Here is a 12,399-nt window from a genome sequence, read left to right as displayed (position 1 = left end):
TGTAATGAATGTCTGAACATTAAGGAAAGGTGTGTTCTACACAGATGTAATGAATATATCTGAACATTAAGGAAAGGTGTGTTCTACCTACCAGATGCCAGTGAAAGGTGTCACACACATGTAAAGAAGTAAGGTGTGTTCTACCTACCAGATGTAATGAATGTACTGAACATTAAAGAAAGGTGTGGAACTTAAACCACCTACCAGATGTAATGAATGTACAGACGTAAAGAAAGGTGTGTTCTACTACCTACGATGCGGCCAGATATGCTGAACATTAAAGGGTGTGTGTTCTACCTACCTGATGTAATGAATACCTTGCAGACATTAAAGAAAGGTGTGTTCTACCTGATGTAATGAATGTCTGAACATTAAAGAAAGGTGTGTTCTACCTACCTGATGTAATGAATGTCTGAACATTAAGGTGTGTTCTACCACCTACCAGAATGTCAATTAAAGAAGGTGTCTACAGAACATTAAAAAGAAAGGTGTGTTCTACACAATTGATGTAATGAATGTCTGAACATTAAAGAAAGATTGTGTTCTACCTGATGTAATGAATGTCTGAACATTAAAGAAGGTGTGTTCTACCTACCAGTGTGTGTAGATATGTCTACGAACATTAAAATGAGAAGGTGTGTTCTACCTACCTGCAGATGTAGTGAATGTCTGAACATTAAGAAAGGTGTGTTCTACCTACAGATGTAATGAATGTCACGGGAACATTAAAGGTACGTGTGTCTGAACACACCTACCTGATGTAATGAATGTACGAACATTAAAGAAAGGTGTGTTCTACCTACCTGATGTAAGAATGTCTGAACATTAAAGATGTGTTCTACCTACCTGATGTAATGAATGTCTGAACATTAAGGAAAGGTGTGTTCTACCTGTAGTGCTGAATGTCACAGACATTGAAGGTGTGTTTCTACCTACCAGATGTAATGAATGTCTGAACATTAAAATGTGTAAGGTGTATTCTACCTACCAGATGTAATGAATGTCTGAACATTAAAGAAGGAGGTGTGTTCTACCTACCAGATGTTAGTGAATGTCTGAACATTAAAGGAAGTAGCTTAAATCTTCCAAACAGGTGTAGGAATGACGAGGTTGGAAGATCTACAGAGAATGTTAAAGATGAAATAATCTTTACAAAACTGACATATAAAGTTATAATGACAATATTATGAAGGATCAGAACTGTGGCAGGTCATAATTTACCTGCAAGCTTGTGAAAGTATTATGAAGGATCAGTATAACAAAACAGTCATAATTTACACTGCTAGCTTGTGAAGTATTATGAAGGATCAGTATAACAAAACAGTCATAATTTACCTGCTAGCTTGTGAAGTATCAGTTGCTTCTCTTTCTCACACAAAAACGCTTTGTGGTAAGAGAGACAGTCACATAATTACCGAGAACCAGTCTATTTTTCTTCCCTTGAAGGACCATTTTGTGGTCAAACCACGTTTTCATTACACTGATTGTTGGCTTCACTGCTGCCATTAGTGTTGTGTGGGTCACTATAGCGTCAAATAATTCAGCAGAATCCAAGTGATAAAAATACATGTACTTTACTACAAGGACAAGTACCAGAACAATAATTGTTTGATGTAGTACAAAACAGTGCCACTTGAGATTTTAAAAGCAAATTAAAGGATCACCCATATTGATTGTGTTATAAAGAAAACCTTCTAAAGTGTTCCGCGATGCTTGATTATATCAACTTTTACTTTGAAATTATATATTATTGACATAGCACACAGAAGTTTGTAATTATATATTACTGACATAGCACACAGAAGTTTGAATTTATATATTATTGGCATAGCTTTTGAAATTTGAGGTTATAATTACATAGCACACAGAAGTTTGAAGTTATATATTATTGACAGCCTTTTTTTAGAAGTTTGAGGTTATATATTATTAACATAGCAGAAGTTCAAAGTTATATATTATTGACATAACCACACAAATTGAAGTTATATATTATTGACATAATACACAAATTTGAAGTTATATATTTACTGACATAACATTGAAGTTTGTAATCATATATTATTGACACAGTACACAAGTTTAAAGTATATATTATTGACATGGCATACAATAATTTAAAACTGGATATTAGATGAAACAGTTGATGAAGTGAGACTAAATAGAACTTCATCATTTAACAATAACAAACATATTTAATCACAATCTTACCCAACAAGTGACAAACAGTGTTAGTTGAGACTGTTGTTTTCATAATTTTAATAGCTTGCTGAGAGACAGCAGTGAGGTAGCAAAAAAAAAACTAACATACAAGGCTGAACTTATTTATATTACAACAGCTTATGAGCTTGAACCCAAACACAATTGTTGAGTTTTGTACAAATGATATCACATGATTCAGTGAGTTCAGACAACTTGCTCCATGCATTGATAAAGGAATTGATTGCATTGGGAGGCGGAGAATTTTAAACAGTTGATGAGTGTCCTGTAGCTACTCTGGTTGAGGGCAGTAGTAGCAATTCCATAAACAAACTAATGGAGAAGGTATGGATAGTACTACTGTCAATTTTGGGAAAAAGAGAGAGACTGACTGAACTCTACAACTTCAAACCACATGCCAACTATTCAAAGCACCATATTTCAAGTCAAAACAATGAGTGCTTGGCGTTCACTGCCTTATACATAGAACCAAACTGACAGCAAAGAAAATTTTCCCTGAGCAGTTTGGTGAGATTAACAAGCTTTTGAAAGAATTTTACTGACATTTTAGAAACAGCCAAAAACTAAGGTACTAATACAACAATAGAATGGTACCCATTTTACACAACAGAGCTGTGATATTTATATGCCAATAAGTACCATTATTACTGCACATCACACTTACCTTCTTGCTTCCTTTTCCTGTTTTAAACTGTTCAATGTTGGTAAGGCCATCAGTGTGTCACTAGAAGACAGTTGTGAATCACTTATACTCATTATATAGAATGTTCAACACTACAATACTCAAAAGTTGATAATTACACATAGAAGAAATACAAGTAAAAAGAGTATTGTAATAAATGAGATGATGTGTCAAAGTTAGGGCTACCATTGTCAGTCATTAACATGTAAATCTTTCTTAGTTTAGAAGGAAAAAACATTTAGTCTTGGATTGCTCACGCGTTCAAGTTCTCTGCTTGGTTCAAAAAATAAATTACAAATGCATAAATCAACTAATACTCATCATATAAACATTAGTAAATCAAAATGTATCGAAAACAAGACTAAAATATTTGTTTCATTAAAATGTTACAAAACCATGTATATTTGTGATTTTCTACCATCCTTCTTCTTAACAAATGAAATATAGAAAACAGTTGCAAGAAACTTTAAAAAATATCCAATCAAACAACAGCTATAACTATAAGAATGTAAGGAATGTATATTAAAAAATATTCAATCAAACAACAGCTATAATTAATAAATGGAATGAATGTATATTAAAAAAATATTCAAACAACAGCTATAACTAATAGATAGAATGAATGTATATTAAAATATCAATCAGACAACAGCTATTAACTTTAGGGAGATTTGCAAGGAATATATATTAAAATATCCAATCAAACAACAGCTATAATTAATAGGTGTAAGGAATGTATATTAAAATATTCAATCAAACAACAGCTATAACTAATAGATGGAATGAATGTATATTAAAATATTCAATCAAACAGCTATAATTAATAGATGCAAGTAATGTAGATGAAATATGCAATCAGACAACAGCTATAACTAATAGATGCAAGGAATGTATATTGAAATATCAATCAGACAACAGCTATAATTAATAAATGTAAGAAATAGAGATCAGTGGTGCACAAAGTTCAGCCTGCAGCAGCGGGTTGGCCCCTACGATTCGCCCGGTAGCCCGTGATGTCAAAAGGGAAAGTCAAACATAGAGAGTTCACGAGCTTAGAGTTTACACCTGCATAAAGATTAAGCGCTATAGAAGAATATGCATTAGATTAGATACTGGATGGTTCCATATTTGTGTCGAGGAATAAAGAAAACTTAACAAGCAAAACTCGTTAATAGATATGCATTTAATCATTGGCGCCATGAGGCAATATTTCTGTTATTAGGAAATCTCAGGCATTCCAATTGTTCTTGAGATTTACTTACGAGCACTATTTTGATATTATTTCAGTAACAAAAAATGGAAGCTAATCATTAAAAAAAAGTTGACGAAGAAAATTGGCAGTTTCATGATGATCTGACTGTGCAATACTGTTTTGTTCAACAACAAAAGAACGTGATTTGTCTGCTGTGTCATTTGACAGTAGCAGTGGCAAGGTATCAATATAAAGCATCATTATGAGTCGAAGCATAAAGATTTACACGCGTTGTCAGTGATGAGCGAACAGCTCGATTGAATCTCTGTAGCTGTCGCTGAATCACCAGCAGAATGTTTTCTCAAAGCAGTCAGCAGATTTAGATGCAGCATGTGAGGTCAGTTACGATATTTCATTGATGATAGCAAAATCTGGCCTACTGTTCACTGATGGTGATTTTGTCAAGTAATGTATGATTACTGCATCAGAAAAGTTGTGTCTGGAAGCAGTTCACAAGCTACAAATGGTGGCTTTGAATCTTATGACACTTCAGCGAAGAATTTCACACCTCTCAGCAGGCGTGACAAGGCAGCTTACAAATAAAGCAGTCAACTTTGTCTACTTCTCTTTGGCAGCAGACAAGTCGACTGACATCAGTTCAACAGTACAGCTACTAGTTTTTTTGTTGGTGGTGTGTCGTCATCGTTTGATTTCACAAAGGAACTTATCGGCATGGGTTCCACAAAGGGCAGACAACTGGATCTGCTCTATTCGGAGGAGACAGTATGACTGTGTAGTAGTGTTTTGTTGGATTTCCGCGAAACTGGTGTGACAACTGATGGAGCACCAGTCATGACCGAAAGAAAGTAGCGGGCTGGAGCACTGTTGATGAAGCACAGACAGTTGGTGAAGTTGCACTGTATTATTCACCAACAAAACCTGTGCAGTAAAGAACTTGGTTTTCAGGCACTGATGGCATTAGTGACGAAAATTATTGATTTCATCAAATCATGAGGGCTCAATCACCATCAGTTTTGAAGTCTTCTTGAAGAAATTGATTCAGACTATGATGACCTTGTGTATCACTGTGAAATGCAGCTGGCTGAGTCGAGGGGAAGATGTTCAGAAGATTCTGGGAGTTGATTGATGAGGTGATAGAATCCCTCAGAAGAAAAAAAAAAGACACAGAAGTGATTTACATGACTGATCCAGCATGGGCTGATTTGACCTTTCTGGTTGACATGACACAACACTTGAATTTGAAGATGCAAGGCAAAAATCAGCTTGTCTGTCAGCTTGAAAATCACATCTCAGCTTTCAGGACAAAGTTGCAGTTGTTCCAGCAGCAAGCAGCAGGAGGCAACTTTGTGCACTTTCCCACTTTTCAGTCACAGCTACAGAAGAATCAAAACATTGACACACAAGTTTATGTTGGGAAGCTAGATACCTCAATTCAATCCTTCAACTCATGGTTTCATGACTTTGACCAATGCAGATTGTTGATGAAAGTTCTGCTGATCCGTTCAGTGTGTCAGTGTCAGCTCAACTTACTGATCTCCAGGCATCTGATGAACTGCGCATGATTTACACAGAAAACAGTTTGCTTGACTCCTACAAAATGTTGCCGATACATTTGCTAATCTGAAAGAGAGCACTTGTCCACACCAGCATGTTTGGCAGCACATACTGCTGCGAACAGGCTTTTCATATGAAACTGAACAAAACAACACTCGCAATCAGCTGACTGATGATCATCTGCTGCAGTCTTTCGTCTTTCAGCGTCAAACATCAAGCGGACATTTCTAAGCTCGTAGATGACATGCAGCACCATCCATCGCACTGACTTTGTGACAGATGGCGATATCATAACATTTCTTAGAATAATGTGCAAACTCTTTGATGTAATCGTTATTTGCATGTTCTTCAATATGATGTCCATCTTGTGTGAAAGAACTGTGGGACAATTTTAATCTCAATTTTTTGGCCCCTGACTCAAAACGTTTGTGCACCACTCAAATAGATGAAATATCCAATCATCTTCATATTTTTGAATTTGTAATTTAAGGAATATTTAACTTTAAGACAAAAAGTGAACTGGTATGGCTCATTTCACAGATTTCAGTGATCAAATAGTCACATAAATAATAATTCTATTTTATTTGAGCCATTTTTTATTACTTCAAATTCAATGTATGTATATCACCATTAATTCCCAAATAAATGTATTTATTAATGCAAGCGTAAAGGAGCTGGAACTTGGTACTATAGGTTTTATTTATGTACAGCTGTCTGTAGGAAGAAATAAGCAAACATGTATTAAGCAAGAAATGTATTTTTGTCACAATACTAAACTTCTGAGTCATTCCCTGCTAGTACATCTAGCAAATCAATTATTCATGAGAGCCGTCCACCACTAATCTTGTTGAAAGCATGGTTTTCACATGTTCTCTCACAAATAACAAATAGCATGTTTTCCTTGGTTAAACAGACAAAACAAGAACTCTTGAAACTTGTTAGACTTAATGTGTATAATTTATGTGAATCTCAAGTCTTAATTAAAAACACTTTAAGTTCCTAAAGTTTTGAGACTGTTAAAAAAGTTGTTTAGTGTAATAAAACATGAAACATGCTGTACAATGATAGGTAGAAGTGTGACTGGCTAGAATCTTGAAATACATAAGTTAGTATGAAGAAATTGAATTTCATTTTAATCAACAGATCACTGACTTGTTTTTATAACATTTCCTACTTACCGGCTCCACATACTGCATCATACTGTTTAATTTCTTTGTTGTTATAACATTCAGTGGAAAACACTGATAAAAAAATACATAGGGGGTCAGTGATAATTACTAGAATAAACTGTGATATTAATGGTTTTTTTTGTGAAATACATGTTTTAGGAACCTTGTAATCAACAATTTCACTCACTCAAAGCACTTTGCTATATAAACAGTTTACAAAACATAGCATCAAGTCACATATTTAAGTCAATGTGGCAGTTCCTTCAAAAAATCTACAAGTAGGACTGGAAATTCATGTTATATCCACTAGACATCTATGAATTTAAATAGGTTCTAGAAAATCATTGTTGATACACAGCAAATTGACTTTGGAAAGTATCTACTGCTTAAATGGACAATTTTAACCTTAATATAGGGCAATGTTGACCTCAGGGTATGATTAATTGACTTTGGAAAGCATTACCAAATCTGGTGGACAATGTTAACCTCAGTACAGGACAATGATAACCTCAGAGGGCAGTTAGTTGACTATGGAAAGTATCTGCAGTTTAGATGGACAATACTGACTATAGTGAATGGTTAATTTTTTACCACCTCTACAAAAAAATACAAAATTTAACAAATTATTTATTATGATGTTGTCATTGCTCAAGCAAAGCATAATTTTTATAGCCTTCTATCTTATTTCGATTTACAGAGCCATAAATGTCAAAATCAGACTCCTTCAACCACACCAACATATCACATCCTATCATTTATGTATTACTAATAGTTCCCTCTAACATTCAATATTTTGTTATTTTTTAACAAACAGAAAGCAAAAATTTAAATTTATTCTCTGTATAGAGAATTGTCTGTTTATTTCTACTTTAAACTATATTCCATGGAAAATTCATCAATGAACTTAGGTGAGTCTTTAACAGCTTCTGACACACACTTAGATAGCCAGATAAATTGTAATAGTTATATTCTTTGGTGCATTATTTAATTAAGTTAATATTATTTAATATGGCAGTACCATTATAATAAAAAAATTAAAGTTGCATTTCATGGACAGTCAACAAGACCCAGATAAGCACTTCATATATTGTTTCTCACATGCATTCTTCATTTATTGTTATGAAAGTAATATATAAAAACTTTTAGGTTAAATAAAGTAAAATAATAATAATATCACATTCTCCACATGATTTGCTAATTATATGATGTGAATATTAGACACTGTTCAAAGGGCAAAAAAAACAAACAAAATATAAACAGGTGTATACTGTTACAAAGTTAAACTACAAATGATAAACAGTTGAGGTTTTCTGTTATAATCTGTTAAACTACTAACGATAAACAGTTTTCTGTTAAAATCGGTTAGTTAAACTACTAATGATAAACAGTTTTCTGTTATAATCTGTTAGTTAAACTACTAATGATAAACAGTTTTCTGTTATAATCTGCAGTCATTTCAGTAAGAAAATACTTGAAATTTCAAATCATTTCCTAATTTTTATGGTAGTTACAAAGTTGGTTAAACCAAACAGCCCCATAAAATTAAATATTATTCCCAGAAAGCAATATAAAACATTGTTTGTTACATGAAAGTGTTTCATATTCCTCAGTGAAAACATTTTTGAGACACATGACTAGTAGCTTTAATTTTAAAACCTCAAAGGTGTTTCTTTATTTCCTATTTGAAAATAATTTGTAAGATATTAAATTTTATTAGTTCATACACAAGCAGATCCTTATAATAATTTGTTTATAAACAGAATGTTAATTGGACCAAAATAATCAGAGAAAAGCAATAAATCAAATACTCATTAAGTGATACCTTAAAACAGAAGATACTTGTATGTTTATTTTAAAGATGTTCATTTTATCCTCTTCTATATTATAATTTCAACACTTACTCAGAATAAAAACATGTACTGTACATTATAAACAGTTTTAACATGATGAAGGTAAGAAACATGTAGTGTACATTATAAACAGTTTTAACATGATGAAGGTAAGAAACATGTTTTGCACATTATAAACAGTTTTACATTATAAACATGTAGTACATTTAAACAGTTTTAACATGAAGAAGGTAAGAAACATGTAGTGTACATTATAAACAGTTTAACATGATGAGGTAAGAACAGTAGTGTACATTATCAATAGTTTTTAACATGAAGGTAAGAAACATGTACTGTACATTATAGTTTTAACATGATGAAGGTAAGATACATGTAGGGCATAAACAGTTATTAACATGATGAAGGTAAGAAACACGTGAATTGCACATTATAAACAGTTTTAACATGAAGATATGAAACAAGCGTGTGCATTATAAACAGTTTTTAACACATGAGAAGGTAAGAAAACGGATTATACATTATAAACAGTTTTTACATGATGAAGATAAAGAAACATGGTGTACATTATAAATTTTTTAACATGAAAAGGTAAGAAACACTGTGGTGTACATTATAAACAGTTTTAACATGTGAAGGTAAGAAACACGTAGTGTACATTATAAACAGTTTTAACATGAAGAAGGTAAGAAACCGTGAATTGTACATTATAAATAGTTTTAACATGAAGAGGTAAGAAACATGTAGTGTACATTATAAATAGTTTTAACACATGAAGGTAAAGCAACATGTATTGTACATTATAAATAGTTTTAACACATGAAGGTAAGCAACATGTAGTGTTGTACATTACTAATAATTTTTAACATCATGAAGGTAACAACATATAGTTGTACATTATAAATAATTTTTAATACATGATGAAGGTGGCAACATGTAGTGAACATTATAAGTAGTTTTTAACAAATGATGAAGTTAACAATATGTAGTGTACATCATAAATAGATTTTAACACATGACAAAGGTAAGAAACATGTAGTGTACATTATAAATAGTTTGAACACATGATGAAGGTAATAACATGCAATGTACATTATAAATAGTTTATAACACATGATGAAGGTAATAACATGCAATGTACATTATAAATAACAGTTTTTTTGTTGAGTATGAAAGTGTACTTAACATTAATGATAAAAATCACAAAGGAAACAACACACTGTGTAAGTTGTATACAATGTGTTTCATTGATATCAACACACTGTGTAAATTGTATACAATGTGTTTCATTGATATCAACACACTGTGTAAATTGTATATAATGTGTTTCATTGATATCAAAGTGCTTTTTGTTATTTTTTTTCTCAGTGGGGCTCTTAGAAAAGAACAATGAGAGTCCATGACCCTTCACTGTACAAATGACAACCCTAATCACAGTAATCAATTATTCCAATTAACTGTTCAATTCTGAATAAACAAACACTTAACATTTGCCCTCATTTATTGCTTCACATTAATTCTGCATGTGTAAACATCTCAGAAAAACATAAAAGGCACAGAATAATTCACAAAATACTAAATTATTTTACTTCAGTAAAGCATACTGCTTTAATAACATAAAAATATATTTTATATTTTGGTAAAAAATCTAACTGTGATATTCCTTGGACAATTCAAAGAATGCTTGAGGTACATTTACTTTGATACTTTATTGAACTATAAACACTTGCTGAAAGAAATAGCAACACCATTGTGGTTTTTATACAGAAACCAAACTATCATCTTATTGTCTTTCAACATGCAGTTGAAGTTTACTACAGTTCTCAAACCAACTACTCCACTTAAAGTTCCACTGAAACTAGATTTATATATATATATATATATATATTTGTATACTTTGTCAACTGAACAGACTTTTGTGAGGAAAGGTTTATATTGAAAGTATGTAATCATTCATGTCCACAAACATAGTTTGATCCTACCTCATGTTAAAAGAGCCAGTTCCCAACTCCATCCCCAAACCAGACAGGCTTCCATCAAAATCAGCGGCCAGTGCATCACCAATACTGTCGACATTCCAGTGACCAGACATAATCACTTATTTTCTTAAGTTGTCCTTGCAGCACCTAGATCCTGCAAGCTATTAAACATACTATGTAATATGAAAACAATAACGCTCCCTGACATTAAAAACTTATGAAACAGTTTACGTTAGTCAATACTTAACAGTTTATTCTAACATTATAGGTCATTATCGCTTTCACTAATATTTAACAGCAATGATACTAACAGTACAAACATGGAAATAAAATTACTGTATAAACTTTTCCTCATTCAATTCAAAGGTCGCTACTAGTAGTTTAATAGTTAAAATAACATATGGAATTTTTCCAGAACAGAAATACGACAATAAACTAAGTTAAGCAACATGCTATTATCCTGAAATGCTTAAAACTTACAGATTACACTACCGTTGAAACGTATACCAAAGGCACAAGCATACAAAACTGAATTTACTATTCTCCATATTGTTCTTACTATCAAAGTTTTCATAAAATTACACTCCAGAAATACTAATCGTAATAGTACATAGCCTACGACTACGACTAATTTCGGGAAAACATTGTGCCCACTAGCACCCTCTACAGGATAATTTCTCCTGCAAATTATTCAGAATTCTGACACTCGTTAAATTTAACACTGAATTGTTAGAAAGATTTCAGAGGGTGGTTACCAAGAGTAGTATATTACCTGAGAATAGTAGGAAAATAGGTTAATATCTCTGAACTTAAATATCTCTTTAAAAAAGAAAAGTTAAAAGGAGCTGATTGAGGTGTTAAAGATTGTTAAGTGAAATGGTAAGTTTATACCTTTTTTTTTTTTTTTGTGGGTCCTTAATGATGAGAATGATAAAACTAGGAAACAAAAACAGAAATGTTGGAAAGGTAACCATCATCTTCTGCTGAAACGGTGTTATTTTTCTTACGCGGTGATTGGCCTTTAGAAAGGATTGCCTTCAGGTGTGGTAAATACAGTTAGTTAAAATGGAGTTCAAGAGAAGGCGATAAATATTTAAACGATAAGGGTTAGTTATAAGTTTTTATTTTGAAAATGTAGTTTATCGGATGGGATGATCTAAATAAACTACCAGTCCGTTATTGTCCTTAGTTTTTGTATGTGTAAATTATTCGATTTTATGCAAACAAACAAAAATTTTGTCTCAAAAATAAACCAATAAGTTTATGTTGCAGGTTTCATACATAGTCTTGTTACAAATGTGGTATAATTGTTAATAATACATGGATAAGAACTTTCTTACTTTTTCAAAAACAAACATACATGTAAGAATGTATGTTTGTTTTGGAGTTCACCACAAAAGCTACTCGAGGGTTATCTGTGCTAGATGTCCCTAAGTTAGCAGTGTAAGACTAGAGGAAGGCAGCTAGTCATCACCACCCAGCGCCAACTCTTGGGTTACTCTTTTACCAACGAATAATGGGATTGATCGTCATATTATACGCCCCCACGGCTGGGAGGACGAGCATGCTTAGCGCGACGCGGGCGCGAACCTGCGACCCTCGGATTACGAGTCGCACCCCTTATGCGTTTGACCATGCCAGGCCCTGTAAGAATGTACAAACAAACATTAAACACAAAGATTGACATAGAGAAACCTGGGATTTTGAGATAATTTCAACAATTTTTCAATGTCATTAA

The 12,399-nt window shown here is 32.7% G+C and overlaps 1 protein-coding gene across 1 annotated transcript; it reads right to left on the bottom strand.

The window, feature by feature from the left end:
* Positions 1-1,459: 1,459 nt before the first annotated feature.
* LOC143242369 (upstream-binding protein 1-like) lies at positions 1,460-11,280 on the bottom strand. Its single transcript, XM_076485724.1, has 4 exons — positions 11,142-11,280; positions 10,665-10,822; positions 2,882-2,941; positions 1,460-1,523 (listed from the first exon to the last, which is right to left on the bottom strand). Exons 2-4 carry the CDS (start codon positions 10,772-10,774, stop codon positions 1,460-1,462), a joined length of 234 nt encoding a protein of 77 aa, XP_076341839.1. The 5' UTR covers positions 10,775-10,822; positions 11,142-11,280.
* Positions 11,281-12,399: the final 1,119 nt, after the last annotated feature.

This window comes from Tachypleus tridentatus, unplaced genomic scaffold (genome assembly GCF_004210375.1).
Source record: "Tachypleus tridentatus isolate NWPU-2018 unplaced genomic scaffold, ASM421037v1 Hic_cluster_2, whole genome shotgun sequence".
Taxonomy (NCBI): domain Eukaryota; kingdom Metazoa; phylum Arthropoda; class Merostomata; order Xiphosura; family Limulidae; genus Tachypleus; species Tachypleus tridentatus.
The sequence above is the reverse complement of the archived record's forward strand: the minus strand, read 5'-3'. Positions and strand labels throughout refer to the sequence as shown.